Source organism: Anolis sagrei, chromosome 2 (assembly GCF_037176765.1).
Source record: "Anolis sagrei isolate rAnoSag1 chromosome 2, rAnoSag1.mat, whole genome shotgun sequence".
NCBI classification, from domain to species: domain Eukaryota; kingdom Metazoa; phylum Chordata; class Lepidosauria; order Squamata; family Dactyloidae; genus Anolis; species Anolis sagrei.
This window is the reverse complement of record NC_090022.1, coordinates 44,942,798-44,959,234: the sequence shown is the minus strand read 5'-3', so window position 1 is coordinate 44,959,234 and position 16,437 is coordinate 44,942,798. Positions and strand designations below refer to the sequence as shown.

General features: G+C 37.3%; 1 protein-coding gene across 10 annotated transcripts in view; it reads right to left on the bottom strand.

Moving 5' to 3' along the window:
* Nucleotides 1-16,437, bottom strand: part of LOC132769389 (contactin-4) — a 643,374-nt gene that overhangs the window by 103,031 nt on the left and 523,906 nt on the right. For all 10 annotated transcript variants that reach the window (XM_060766321.2, XM_060766322.2, XM_060766323.2 and 7 more), the window contains 3 exons: nt 16,028-16,164; nt 13,877-14,006; nt 2,027-2,177 (listed from right to left, as the gene is read on the bottom strand). In XM_060766321.2, the coding sequence (XP_060622304.2) occupies nt 2,027-2,177; nt 13,877-14,006; nt 16,028-16,164 (418 nt within the window). The remainder of the gene's footprint in view (nt 1-2,026; nt 2,178-13,876; nt 14,007-16,027; nt 16,165-16,437) is intronic.

Genomic DNA, 16,437 nt, shown 5'->3' with positions numbered 1-16,437 from the left:
CTTGCTGGCCAGCAGGGCAATTACATGGAGGGAAACGAGGAGTGTGCATACTGTGTGTGGCTTCCCCCATTGAATTGGCAACACAGGAGGCTTCCTGTGTTGCCAGATCTAAGCCGGCTAGTCGGCGAGTCAAAGAGAGTCGAGGCGAAGGTCCATTTCCTGCCCTTAAGAGGAGCACCACCACTAGCCACTACTGGCCATGTGACAAGGTCCCTAGATTACTTTATGTGGCCCCTCAAGGCTTTTAATTCCAGGGCAACATAGGACCCTTCTAGACATGCCTAAATCCCTAAAGAAGCTGGCATTTAAAATGCTGGTTCCTCTCAGAATTTAGGCCACCTAGAATACCCAAATCCTGCAATGTTGGTGGGTGGGCTAGAGATTGATGTGCAGGGCATCCAGCTCCCCAGTTTCTGTTGGATCAAAATATGTTTTTAAGGGGAAAAGGAGGCTAGGAGTGGAGGACTGCAGTGCCATCCCTCCCTCAGGCAACTAGAGTTTGAAGAACTGGGATAGCAGTGGGAATTGACCCTCAGGATCATGGAAAGCAATCCCAAGACTTAATTCCCACAGTTCCAACATATGTAAAGATCTGGATCTTATTGCAGTTGTTTTTTTAACCCTAAGTAAACCTGAAAACTCAGGTTTACGCTGGATCAATCCAGATTAGCCTGAAGTGTCATTTGGATGCCTTAGGCTAATCCAAAACCCACCAGAGGTTTTAGGTCTGTGTAGAAGGGCGCATAGTTATATTTATAGTCTTACAATAACAAATGGGCTTTTAAAGGCAACCATAAACCTAATGTAACCATTGGTGAAAATGAGTTTGTTACCCCTGTTTTAGACATTCAGTTCAAATGTGTAATTCCACTACCTGCATCCCCACTAAGGTACAGACATCTTTTTTTCATGAAACAGCCCCTTCCAATATATGACTATTCAGTCTCTGTTTCAAAACATCCAAAGGAGACTCCACCACACTCTGAAGCAACACATCCTACTACCAAATTGCTCTTTCTATCAGGAAGTTCTTTCTAATATTTAGGTGAAATATCTTTTCCTGTAGTTTGAATCCATTGCTCCAATTTCAATCTCTGGAGCAACACAAAATAACCTTGTTCCATCTTCAGTATGACATCCTCTCAGATATTTAAACATGACCATCATGTTCCCTCTCAGCTGTCTCTTCTACATGCTAAATATACCTTAGCTACCTAAGCTGTTCCTCGTCAGGCTTTGGTTTCCATACCTTTTATCATTTTCGTAATCCTTCTCTATATTGACATATTTCAGCTTGTCAATATCTTTCCTGAAGTACGGCACCCAAAATTCAATTTAAATTTAAATTCCCTCTGACTTGCTTATGAATCTCCTCCCTGTGCCCAGAGGATAATTTAATAATCTGCCGAGTAAGGAAAAAACTTCATCTAATGAAGTGAATAGTGCTGTTGAAAAACTTAAGACAAAATGAAATATTTAAGATATCACAAGACTTACACATTCTGTCCATTCCAGTGGAAATCAAACAAAGACTGCTGTATCTCCAATTGTCTTTTGCTGTCAGTTTAATTAAACAAACTAATATTTTTATGTAGAAAAAAAGTAAAATTGATTTCTTTTTTTGAATCTGTATCTAGCTGAATGTAAACCCTTCTAACTATGCTACTTAGGTCATATCAAAAGTGATATCTCTAAATGAAATATGACAATTGTTCAATTAATTTCTAAATAATTTATATTTATCAGGAAGCTATAAATTTACAACAAATTTGAATAGGTAATGTTCAGCTTCACAATTTCCCTGAAATGATATTGTTTGCTAGCTATTTTCTTGAGGTTATTCAAAATAAAAAGACTGAAATTCAAAATGTAACAGAATGTAGAGATTTCAGGAATTAATATTAGATGCTTTCTATCTTCTGGCTGAACAGCTGCGCTCACATTTATCCACAAGCTGATTTCCAGGGCATCAAGCATATTAGCAGTCTTTTAATGCAAGCAATAGTTATTACTTATCAGGTATTACCTCTCATTTTCTCTTAGGATCTCTTTTCCTTTCTTCCAAGTAAAGGTAGGCCTTGGGGAAGCTTTGGGCTTACACTCAATGGTTGCGTCACCACCAACTTTAACAAGAGTTAACCTTTTCAAGTAGTTTTTGGAAAAATCTGGACCCACAGCTGAAAGACAACATGGGAGTCAATGAGAACCATCATCATTTTAAAACGTTTTTAGCTGCATTTACTTATTATAGATCATGTAGAGTTCACATCACTAGATTTCATAATGTGCCCTCTCCATAATTAGAGAAGATATGAACTAAACAACTTCTTGGATACAAAGATCCTTCCACAAGCACATCTGACATAATGAAACAATTTCTTTTATCCTTCCCTCCCCTGAAAAACTCTTTCAAAGAAGTAGAGAACTGATTCCATCTACAAACAGAGCTAGGAGAGTGCTTGTGCTATAATTCCAGTCTCCCATTGCAGTTAGCTGTTAAAGTTGCTATGTTTTATATGCACCATATTATTTCCCCATTATCCAAAATCCAAATATTACCTCTCTGATAACTATAAAAACATACATCATAATTCTATAAGCTTGTGATATAAAACTGTAAGTTGACGCCCTCCCTCTAACTATGAATTAATGAAAACAGTTACACTCCAAAAGACATAAAGTTATCCATTGCAATGTTACATTCTTAAATCTTAAACTACTATACCACATTGTCTGTCTAAAGGAATTAACCTATTTACACAAATGTAATGCACATCTTTTTTTTCCTTAATGGCTTAGTCAAAATGGAGATGTGCATTACATTTGATAGTGCATTAGAATTGCATGTCAAAAGGTGCCTGTATCCCTTCATCAGGTTGAAGCTGGTGAACTCACCAGCCTTGGCCTGATGGTGGAGCAGCAACTGGCCTCATTCAGGCTGTGAATGAGGCCAGTTGGGAAATCAAGCAGAGGCTGGCAAGTTCACCAGTCTCGGCACTGTTTCTCCTTAACTTCTCAGCTGAGAGGCTAAGGTGATGGGGATCCCTCCCTTTTTCAAGCCTCATTCCCCTTAGCCTCCCAGATGAGAAGCTAAGGTCATTCTCTCTTTCTCCAGTCCCATTCTCCTTAGTCTCCCAGCTGAGTCATATGTTTTGTTATGAGAGGCAGGTAACAAATTAAAAGTGTTTGTTTGTTTGTTGTTGTTGTTGTTGTTGTTGTTGTTGTTGTTGTAGCAGTAGTAGTTGCAGCAGCAGCAAATGTTTTGAGCCTGTACATATTATTGCCTTTTCTTTTTGAACCCATGCTGTGTGTGGCAAGGTATTATCTGCACCTCTACTCTTCTGCATGTGGCCACTGGCTTAATAATCTGGTTCATACACAGGCTGTAATTTACTTTAGTCCACAACCCATAAAACCTGTGCTGATTAGCCTGTGGGCCTAGGATTTTGGAACAGACAGAAGGGGGGGGGGATTTCTCCTACTAGATCATAAGTAGGTAGCATGGGTAGCATTCCTGATGTTGTCACCTGCCCAATGGGAGTAATGGTTACCTTGGACAAGGGTTAGCAACTAGTTGATAGTACTTTTTCCAGCAGTAACAACTGGGAACAACTTGTCTCAAGGCTATAGGATTACGATAATTTTGCTTTCATGACAATACTGCACTTTCTAGGAATTTGATCTCTCATGTGAGCATGAATTACTCCTGCAGTCTCCTCTCTGATGCAGGAATAAACAAACAGTTTACAGCAGTATTTTCCCTTATATGAATATCCCAAAGTGTTGCAGAGGGATTTTTATGCAGAGAAAACACATTCAATTACCAGGAGAAAATTGTAAAAAAATCCATGTTCTATTATAGTTTTATTTGACCTAGAAATAAATAAGTGTATATGTTGTTTTGTCTCTAATATGGTGTACAAGATTGTGTCAGTTGTATAGTTATGTATTTCTCTTATAATTTCTTAGTGGAGGGAATAGACTCAATCTGGGCTAAATTGAATTGTTTTTTTGTTTTGTTTTTTTGCTTCCCAATGGCAATTCACCATAAAGGATTTAGTTTGCCACTTCAAGGCTCTAGCTCAGTTTGTTGGCCGGCACACCTTCCATAAACCCAGCTATAGAAGAGACCCATATTGTTAAACTGGATTGCATGAGAAGTGTCAATTCCTCCTCCACCATCATTATCCCCACCATGTGGTCTGGAACAGTGATATTGGCCAGACTAATGGACTCTAGTTCCAAATCATTCCAAACTCTTCAAGCTGTACACTATTCATGGGCATTTGTAGCTTGACCTAGTCAGTGTAGATGTTGCTCTTGCAAAGCTACTTATACATAACTTATGTGAAGATTAAGAGGGAAAGCATATTTAATATTAGCCAATGTGAACCAGAGTGGTGCAGTAGTTTGAACATTGGATTATGACTCTGAAGACACCAAAGTTCAAATCCCCACTTGACATTGGGCAAGTCATACTCTCTCTGCCTCAGAATAAATTAATGGATAACCTACCTTCAACAAATGTTGTCAATAAACCCCCATGATGGCTTTGCACTAGGTGGTTATAAATCAGAAATCACTTGAAGACACACAACAAAGAATTTATTTCAGCATAAGCTTTTATTCTAGCCATGAATTGGTAGAATGCAAATTCTTACATTGAAATAAATTGGCTAGTCTGAAAGGTGCCACAAGACAACTTTTCCTTTCCTTTTTGTACTGAAACAGACTTACACTGTCATCTCACTGAAAATGACTACATATTTGAAGAATATCTGCTGTTTAACACAAATAGAGAGTGGAAGGTTGGTGAATCTGATGGTAGAGGGGGAAAAGGAAGGAAAACATAGCAATAAAAGATCACACAAGTAGTAGATGAGGGAACTGTGTTCGGAAGAAAACATAGCGCAAACCTCTATCATGCTGTGAGAGGGTGAGTTCACAGACGGGCACAGAGGGGGAAAAATGGCAAGTATTCTCAAAACTGAGTACATGTAAACCATAATGCAAAATCCATCAATCTATTTTAATAATAAATAATAATTTAAAACTTATTACAACAACACTACAAAACTAAAAATCAACTATGTTTTTCATCAGCTTCCCATTCATAGTGTAAGTGACCTATCTAGCAATTTAAAATTGCTTGGTAGACTGGAAATATATAGTTGTTCAACGTCAAATGTCAAACATGGGGACTGTGAATAGTGAGTCAAAAGGATATTATATAAAAACATTAAAACTGAGCCTTCTGTTCTTGCTGCATTACAATTATCATTAAAAGACAGCTGTATTTCTAGATGATAGAAGACAGAAGGAAAGAAGAAATGGGTCTGATTTATAATCTCTTCTCCTTCCTTCACAGCTAAGCAGCACAATCATGTATGTAGTAGGGTGAAGTTTACAAGAAATTGACTGTCACTTCCATAAGGGAGATTGTCCCACAAGTGGATTTAATCCAAACTGTCATATAAGTTGTACACATATTTTTGGAATAGACTCCAGATCAATGCATAATCACTTTCTATCAAACTAACCAGTTAACAAGGCTTCTTAACATTCTTCCCTCTTTATTAAGCCTTCTAAGAAGGATTTTATTATCTATTTCAAGCAACCAAAGGAATCCTTTAATTTTAGTTCTAAATCTGATAAGACTGTCTTGTAAACATCTAACTGCTCAGATGAAAACTCAGCACAATTTCATTCACACCATGGGCCGAGACAGTATTATATGGGGTGAACAAGGAGTGTTCAGAGAAGGCATGATCCTTGTATGGTACATAACACTCTGAAAGAGATTACAAGTATTAGATCTGATAGTTAAAGATCTTCCAGTGATTAAGTGTTTATGGCAGAATAATGAGGTCTACTATTGGTTGCAAATTCAGTCTTTAGAATGTGTGATATTTATCTAAGTTCATGTTGAGCCACTGAGATTTATTTATTTATTGTGTCAAAAGTGAACAAAACAGTTGTCTTGTATTTTTTAAAAAACATACAAAGTTTGCAAACTTGGCATTCTATTAAATGTCCTTTAACCAGTATCTGGCCACTTGAAGTGCCTCTGGTGTTGCTGTAACAAGGTCCTCCATTGTGCATGTGGCAGGGGTCAGGTTAGTAGGTGGTCTGTGATTTACTCTTCTCCACACTCGCATGTCATAGACTCCATTTTGTGGACCCATTTCTTAAGGTTGGCTCTGCATCTTGTGGTGCCCAAGCACAGTCTGTTCAGTGCCTTCCAAGTCGCCCACTTTTCTGTGTGCCCAGGAGGGAGTCTCTCATTTGGTATCAGCCACTGATTGAACCACTGAGATGCATTGTAATTTCCATGTGCACTCTTGGTTTGTTGCCATAATGGGTTGCTTAGAGCTGAGCTCTTTTTCTTTTGAAGAGTCATCTCTCATCTTGTTTTGTGGATGATCCTACTTATCTTCCTTCCTTCCTTTCTAGAGCAGACTTTGGATAATACGGCTAGGGAAAGTGGGGGAAAGAGTTGCTGTTGTAGTAGATATCTGCTAGAGTAATGTTGGATTTAACCTAGAGTTACGAAAATGATCACAGAGACTCATATGGATGCTACAAAAAAAGAGAGACTAGGGCAGATAAGGAATGTTTATGTTTTAAAAATGCTTCTTGATCAGGAGACAGCTTGCCTGCCAAAAATGGAAAAATTAACAAACAAAAAAGCTGTGTTGATTTTTGTTTTACAGACAAACCTCTCCCTCATTAAAAATGTTTGAATCTGTGATCTTTTTGTCCTTTTGGTGCTTTCTTTTTATGGCTGTATTTTAGATTACTGATGCTTTTCTTGTCTTTGTGCACAATCTACATGAAGTCTGAAAGTAAATTTTAGGACTAATAGAACCATTGTTCATGCTTTTCAAGGTACATCTGAAGATACAAAGGCTTTGATGAGGGCTTGAAGAATACAGTGATTGCCCCTGATTTATTATTGTCATACATCTCTCTTTCTCTTCACTCAACAACTTATTTCAAGGACCATATCTTTTATACTACAATCCGGAAGAAATATCATGTTTTACATCCATTTGGGATTTAATACATTTTTTAAAGGAAATGAAAATTATAAGCAGAAAATGTGGATATCACATTTTTGCTTACAGCATGTAACTGGAGGAATACTCTGCTCATTCAGAGAATTTGGGTTGAATGATGATCAAAAAACTGAGGCTCAGTTTATTGCTGGTTCCACAGTTTGGACATTAGATATTTAATCTATTCTGGATGGTATTGCAACCATCCAGGATGAACAGGTACACAATATCCCTAAGCTGATTTTTTTTTTTCAGTGAAAGCTCAAATAAATTCTATGGCTCAGGTTGCCTACGGTCACGTCAACAAGTCACAGTAGTCAATACACTGTTAACCTCCCATTTAGCTTACCATAATGCTTTCTACACGAAGCTAATTTTGAATATGATGCAGCAGCAAGATAATTGACTAATGTACCATATAAGAAAACATTTCACATTAGATTTAGAGAAATTGCACAAAATATCAACAAACTTCTGAGAAATGAAATTTGTTGAAGGGGCCTTCCTCTGTCTTTTACTAGCAAAAATACTATACTTTTTTCAATTCTAAGATGCAATTGACTGTGATATGTACACTAATTTCAGTGCCACCACCAACAGAAAATAATACAGTAACACATTTGTGAAGAACATGAAAATGGACCATCTCCAGAGCAATGGACTCCCTTTGGGGATTTGATTAGTACTAAGTTAGATATATCTTCTAAATATCATTTTGGGGCCTGGTAGATTACTCCCAAAATATAAATGGACATGATCCTAAAATGTTCTAAACCTTTAGTCAGTTTTATGTGAAAGAAGAGGTGGGTAATAAATAAAAAATATATTATTGTTAACTTGTTTACTATTTTTTAAGTCTGATTTATGATTTTACTTATTTCAAATTGTTTAAATTTCTTTTACTGATATACCATCCTGTGTAATGGATATATTATAATAAAAAGTAATAAGCAAAACTATAACTGATTGACATCATACTATTTGGCAGGCAACCTGTTAGCAGTATTTGCACAGTTATGTTTCCCCAATGCCCATATATGCCTAATGCCCCAGTCACTGTGCCATCCTTAGCCATTCTGTGCCTGATGAAAACTGGGTAGGATCAGAGAAGCATCTGGCCATGAGACCACCTTTGGGGAACCCCTAGAGATATCAGTGCTGATGTAATCATTTTGCATCTGGCTTCAGGGACATAGCCAAATGCTTTTCCAAACCTGCCCTGTCCACATGAGGCTGGAAATAGCTGAGGGAGGGTCTCAGGGGCGGTATGGCAAGTTCAGAGGAATAGTATATATCTCAGCTGAGTGTAGGTATGTTCATGGAGCTATTATACTATACTGGGCTACACAAAATAAAAGAAGGCTTTTATACTACTATCAGCTGCTGAATAGTCCAAACGAATATTTAATTGCTTTTTTAATAAATAAAAACTTTGCTTGCAAAAGGTAACATGTATAATAAATCTTGCCACTTGGAATCGTAATGTGTTGAACTCCATTGTTCTTTCCTACAGCAGTAGCACTAGACGAATGGGACTCCCTCCTCTCCAAGCATCTATCCTTGGTGATAAAAAGACCAATAAAGAAAATACCCTAAACCATCTTCTTCAGAAGAAATGGAAATTATGCTATTGAACATTTTCTTTGAAACATATCAAAAACAATATTATCTAATCACAAATTGTATTCATTCTTTTGAAACACAAAAGCTTTCTATTGATTCTTGGGTTTGTTGCACATAAAAGCTTTCTTAAAGCAGCACAACTGAGCAAAACAATACTTCACAGGCTTCTGCTAGAAGCCAAAAGAATGATAGCACAGTAAGGAAAGGTGGAAATGGGGTCATTTTTGACTTCTGCACATTTTTGGAGTGTTTATAGCTTGATCTGAAGATGTGATATTGGCAACAATTTTGTGAAGAATTGTTGAGGAGTGCCTTACAAACTTCAATGTGTTTTATTCTACATATGAGAAAGTGACAAAGAAGTGTACTTATATAATAAGATTTAAAATATTTCATTCATATGTTTGTAAGCAATAGTTGCAAGGCAGAAGATTGCATGCAAATGAAGCATTATGGTACTGATTTATATCCCTACTGTATAAAAGATATTGGTAGTTGTTTATTGTTAGCCTTGTTAGGAAACTACTTACAACTTAATAGTCAAAGCACAATCCAATATCTACAAAACCTGCATTCTAGGTTCTTATCTTCTGTAGGAACTGTTATCAGTGAGTTTTATATTGCTAGCCTCTATTATGTACCTTATTGTGTGAGTCACACACACACACAACACTCCACCCATTTAATGGGCATTGGGACAATGATACTGCTATTCCTGACCCTACACCATACAGTTTTGAATGCATAGATATCTGTATTAAGGAAATTACATTTCCACATGTATAAGTTTCTAGTAGGGATGTGTACTTCACTAAGGGTGCACTGTTTAATTCATGCAATTTGACGTTTTATTGTCATGGCTCAATACTACAGAATTCTGGGAGCTGTAGTTTGATGAGGCACTAGCACTCTCTGGCAGAGAAAGCTAAAGACCTTGTAAAACTACAATTAAGTTTATTCTTGAAGATAATACCAAGTAGTTTCAGCAATTTTCTTCCTGTTGCACTGAAATCTTTGAAGTTATACAATTTGAATACTATTTCGAATTCAGGACTGATCCTGCACAAATTCATATGTGGCTGTTATATCTACAAAATAGCATTTTAAAAACAGAAAAAATAAATATGTATTACTGCCCAGAAAATGTTGACTTTCACAGTAAATATGATTTTTTTTATATATGAAATAGTATGGAAAATAACATTTCAACACAGAAATATTAATAACTCTGCAGAAATTACTGTTTATGCTAGAGAATGTACTGTTTTCTATGCAAATCGGCAATGAGTAAATTTTATGTCAAAGAAATTCCACATTTGTGCAGAAAACATTTTCTCTGCAGGACTGACTATTTCTACACTGAAATAAAATGGTGTTTCCTTCATAAAATAGGTTCTGGACAAGCTTTTCAACCACTCTTTCAACATTCCATCCCTACCTTCTAGGTAAAATATAATTTTAAATAATTGGAAATCTGAGGGCACTTTCAGGCAGGCCTAAAATGGAGGAACTGTCTTGGTTTGACCTGGGTTGTCCAAATGTTGCCTCAGGTAAAACTGTATTAATTCAGAGAAAACTGGGTTTTCCCAGTTTGCTCTGGATTAATAAAACACCTGCAAAGATTCAGAACTTAAGTCCAGATCTTAACTCCCCTCCCCCTGTCCCCCGACATGTCATTTTCAAGCACCAGAAGAACTCTCTGGCATGCTCCACAGGTAAGGGTTTTTGGGTAAAGGGAGTGGGGCTGTGGGTTGGCCCATGATGACATGGAGCCAATCCACCAGGGAAATCCCAGGGTTTGGGGTGGGTGTGTGGCCACCCCAAACCCTGTTCCTACTGGGATTAAGGCCTGTCTGGACGGGCCCTGATTTATATTGAGTCTACATGCATCTCTCCATAACACATGTCGACATTCAACAGATGGGAGTCATATGAGGTTGTCAGGCATCAATACACTCCTTTAATGGATGTTATTACTTTCAGAAGTTACAGTTAAAATAAAAATAATCTGAACAAATTGTATAATACAATATACTAGTTATTTTAATTATCCATTCAATTAATTATTTTCAGAAAGTAGCATTTTTAAAAACTACAAATTATGGAAGACATCACAGATTTAAGGATGCAAACAAATGATTGGACTGAATCACGTCTGGCTAACTTTCATGTACACTATGACTCCTATATCCATAAGGGACATGTTTCCAGACTTGGCGTGGATAAAAGCAAACCCTACAATTTTCTCTGGGACAAATGTGGTACTGAGAAGAGGATTTAGCTTGTACAGGAGACCTTAAGTGAATTAACAGAGTAATTGAAATCATGGATAAGTGAAACTGCATATATCAGTTCTGTCGGTATCAAGACCATACAAAATGCGTTTTACAAAGCTATATAAAACCTGATGATATTTCAACATATAAGAGGGATTGTAGTAGAAGGACAAGTTTCCATCAATTTGTACATTTCATGAACCCATGGAAACATATAATCAGGGCTACTTTTGTGGTGGTAAATTCTCTACATTAATTAGGGGTAACTTTTGATGGTCAGCAAGCACATGCACTGTTTGGGATGCTGGGTTAGCATTCAAAAATGTGCAGCTCCAAGACACAGTGATGCAGTCTTTTCTAACATGACACTCTTCAGGGATTGTGGATTCCAACTCACATAATTTCAAGCAAAATGCCTAAAATACTACAGACTGAACCACAGTGCCGTAATGCATTTGGTTTATTGAATATGTCCCTCTTTTCCAAGCTTCCAAGAGTCACTTTCTTGGGAGAAATTACTACTGGAGACTTTTCCTGCTTTATAATATCTGTTTATTTATCAGACAACTCTAGAATGAAGCAAGAAGGTACACAGCCAGACAATGTCAGACCCAAAGCAAGTACAGTTTCACAAACAACAGCATATTGTAGCAAATCTTCAGGGACTCCTTCTTAGAAGCTATTGTAGAAACTATAACATGTTTTTTTCATTCTCCAGTAGTTTGTTGACAGCTTCTTTTAACTTCCACCATATTTGTAATTGCTACCCACTGACTGGTGAAAGTACATAAGCCACATGGCTTATGTGCTTTCACAAGTCAGTAGGCAGCAATTATTGGTCAAGAGGATGCCCTATTACTCAATATCTAGAAAAAGAGGGACGCCTCATTGTTTGGTCCCACAGAATAAACAAAATCCATAATAGGATATAGATTTGTGAAAGGACATTCATCACTTGCAGAGCAAACAGTATTATAATCTTGCTGTTTTCAACACGCATTTCAGAGGAATTGTTCAGTCATTGTACCCACAATTGGAATGCACTGATGCACCAGAGATGTTCTTATCTTCTTGCATAAGACATCACAACCTGTTATAGGAAAGTGGTCGTGGTGGTAAAAGCAAGGGGAGAAGAATTACAGTCTTCTTGCTCTGGCAACAGCACCAGCAATAATCTGTGGCATAAGATACTATAAGTATTCTTGGACACGGATCATTCTCTACTGCCTATGTGCACCATGAAAGTGCATCCAAAGACTTTAGTGACAGTATAATATTACAGTCTCATCACAGAGGTTAAATCAGGTGCCAGAAAAGGGACAGAAGAGAAACCTGGCTCTATAAACATGTACCACAAACACACAGATGTCCTAGCCAGTATCTGCTAGGTAAGGAAATCTGGGAAATGCAATTCATCAATTTCTGGGTATCCAAGTTGCAAGCGAGGTCTGTGGAATAAGGGAAGAGGCTGGCTGTAACAGTCAGCCAGCCCCGCCCCTTTTTCTAGATGGTTCCAATGGAACCAACCATTCTCTCCTTCAGGGGGAGAGGCAAATTGCTCTCCCTACCAATTGCATTGGTGTGGAAAGTCCCAAAAGTTTGCATATGAATCCTTTTGTACTCAAAGCCTTTTGTACTCACCACCCCTATTTTATTTTATTTTATGTCAGGATCCTCATCTTCAAAAGCTATACAGTTAGCTGCACCAACAAGATTTTTATATTTTCTTTGTATTGGATAGAGATGTAGAAATTTAGTTATGCACATGTAGATAGATGAGTATTTCATTTCAGTTTTTTAAAATATTTGAGATGGTAAATATTTACAATCTGTATTTTTTTAAAAAAACAATAATGAATTGAAGAGGATGTAAAACTGAATCATTCCCTTGTCTAACTGACCTCTGGGTGAATTTCAGGTCCCATCTACCCTGAGATACACCTGCCTTGAACTGGATTATAAAAGTGTATGCTGCTACTTAATCCAGTTCAAAGAAGATAATCTGGATTCAGACACTGGATTAGATGGCAATTAGATCCAGCTTCAGTAGAGTTGCAGAGATTTCTGGTTTCCGATTATGTAATGGTTGCAACAATAACACCACTATAAATTTAGCTGAAATTAATCAAAATAAATTGTTTGGATGAAAAGAATGTGAGCTAAGACATGAAAAAGAAAACAATTTCCCAGGCTCAAATAAATCCTGGTTTGTTTACCGGCTTCCAGCTGTTTTCATGGCTGCATCTGACATATGGAGCTTAACATTTTTTTTACTTAGAAAATGAAAAAAAGAGCAAGTCTTAAGAACCTGAAGTCTGTCCAATCCTGTCCTAAAATATTTGTGCAGAATCCTTTGAAAAGTGTCCAAGTTCCCTGGAAGCAAGGACTATGTGGGATCACAAAAGCCTAATGAATTTGCTGCTGCAGAGGAGGCGAATCTACTTTTGGTTTTACCATTGCTCCTCAGGCAATTGCTCCAAATTATGTAAAGGTTCTGTGCCTGAGAATCATAGAATGGAATGGGCGAGCAATGAATATTCAGAGCATCAGGAGGAGGTAGAGCTATAAAATTGAGAGTGGCTTTGCCACTTCCATAGCAGCAGATTGGCCAGCACCTGCAATGAAGGAATCTTTTTCTCATTCACATCAAGTTTCTCCTAGCATGTGACCCACCAACTTCACCCCCTACCAAAAGAATATGCCGATTAAAGAACTAGAGTTGTCTACTCCTTTCATGTATGTGGATCGCTGTTATGAAATGGATGCTGGAAAGGCCCAATTACTTTTGAATGAGAATGTTACAAGACAAAAACGGTACACATTTCAGTAGGACAAAATATAAATTATTTGCAGACTTCACAGAGAACAGAAAAATAATTTAGATTCATCAAGATTTTTGTTAAAGTAAAAACAGCCCACCGATTACACTCAGTTCTGCGCTGATATAGATGGCTCCGTATCGGTTTTCAGCTACACACTGATACATGCCGGTGTCTGAGAGGCTCACATTGGTTATGGTGAGTGTGCCATGTTCAATCTGAATTCTTTCCTGCAAAACAGTAAATTAATAAATGCATATACACAAAGGAAACTTGGCTCAGAATGTATAAGTCAACATGTTTCGTTAAAACTTCAAATGATATGTATATACAACATGTTTATGCCTGGGTCTCTTTGTATACAGTCTCCAAGTTGATATAAGTCAGCACATATTGAGTATCCAGCACCTGAAATTATTGGGACCAAAAGTAATGTATTAATGCTATGATTTTTTTTTAGCTTTTAATGATTTTAATATTTGTGTTTATTGTATTTGTTTGTTGTTTCCATGGTATTGAATATTGCCAACTTGTAAGCTATTCTGAGTATCCTTCAGGGTGAGAAGAGCAGGGTAAAATATAGTAAGCAAATAAATAAACAAACAAACAAACAATATGTCCCTGTAAGGATATCCTTATTTTAATATGGGAGAGCAAAAGTTGCAAAAGGATACAATATATGATGCAATTTATTTGTCATCTAAATTTATGACCTCTTAAAGGCTAAATCATAAAATAAAACAATACAATAGTGTGTAAATACCATTAAAACTGGAGCCTTCTTGCTTGAGTTCTCATTGACTGAACATCTGAGCCATTCAGATTAATAACCCTTCAAGGAGATTAACTGGAATCCCAAACTGCTTTTGTCCTATGCTGCGTTATGGCCTAACGCAGCCAGACAACTTGTTCACAATATTTGCAACAGCAGAACTATTAGCTTTCATCTCCCTTGAAGGTTAATGGGGAAAGTAATCGCATTCAGTGGTGCAAAGCAATTGTATGCAGTTCACCCCACCAGAATGAAACACCCTAAAGATGTAAATGTTAATCATTTAACGATCCTTACTTTAGTCTAATGTGATTTAAGTTCAAGACCATCTGCTAGTGACCAGCATGAAGCAAGTGGAATTAGCATGTGGAACAATAGAGCCTGCAATCATTTGTCAGCCTAAGGATATGGAACTCATGCTATCCATTTTAAAAAGGACAGCAATATATTTCCCTACTCAATGGGAGTTTGACTCTATTTTAACAATCAGACACATAATAACTAATATAATATAAAATGTGATTGGCTTTCTCCTTGGCTGAAGGGTTGTATTGCAGTGTTTTCACAGTTGTCATTAGCACTTGATCAAATGTAGGCACCAGTTCTTTCCCTTGCCAAAGTGCAGGTGACAAATCCTGCTTGCCCTGGAAATAGTGAGTAATTTGCTGAGTTTTTGCCTTCATAATTGAGACAATCAAGACCTGAGAGGATCCCCTCTGGTGAAACTAAAATAGAGCAGCTACCAATGAGTTACTGCCTCCCTTTCCATAGATCATTAATCTTTAGGCAATTCACTCTGCCATTGCTAATGGTAGGTCAACTCCCTTGTTGCTGATGCCTGCAGAGGCTTGGAGAAGTGGAATGAGGTTACTGATACAGACCAGAGGGCTTGTTTACATACCATAAAGCTCAATTGTTTTTTTTTTAACACAAGTTCACAAATGGGAGTGGAAGAGGTTTATAGTCTAAATCAACTATTCATTCTTTTCACAGTTCACACTTAACTTGGTTTTTGCTATAAGTTGGATTTTGTTGAAAAAAATGCAGTCATTTTATGAGCTCTTCATTTGATTGTGAATATATCTGTTGGAAATGAGTCCCACTGCTTCCAAGTTCCACTTGATTCAGAGAAATACTTGTCAAAGGCAGAAAATGGCACTTAAATGACTAACTTTTATTGAGCGTTAGTAGGGAATTAGTTGCCTGAGGGTAATTTCTGCCTTTGAAAAAGTGTGGCTTGAAGTGTCATTGTTTTAATTACAAGGAAAGCTCAAGGTGAATCTGTGACATTCACTCAGCAGGGAAGGAAGTCTGCGATGGGACAGATGGAATTTTAAGGCCATATGATTTCATCAGTTTCTTTTTCAACAGCAATAAACTATACAGGCATGAAAAGGTCACTACATCAGAGCAAATTCTTTCAAGTCAGTTCCTAAACTCAAAGCACCAAGGACACCAAGCCCAAAACATTGTTCATACCTGCGGGAGGAGCAGCTCACCATCCTTCAACCAGCTGTAAGAAGGCTTTGGTCTCCCGTTTGCTTTACATTCCCAGTAGATGTTTTCCTCGATAGCCACATGGGCATCGTTTATTCTCTGCGTCCAGTTGGGAGGAGCTGCAATGAGGATGGCAACAATGTCTAAGTAAGAATTTCTGTGTGCCATTAATCTTGAAATGCATTCATAAAATAAGCATGCTTGAAAGAATACAACAGATTGTCTACAAATGTCAATATCAACAAAAACAACAAGCTTTTGGGGCAGAGTTTATTTGTATTAGCTATAAGAAAGTTCAGCTTGAGAAGTGCCCTGCCATCATCACCAAGAAAGAATTCTTCACGTCGTCAACAAGATATATTTTAGAAAATCATTTTGGAAAGTGATGTCTG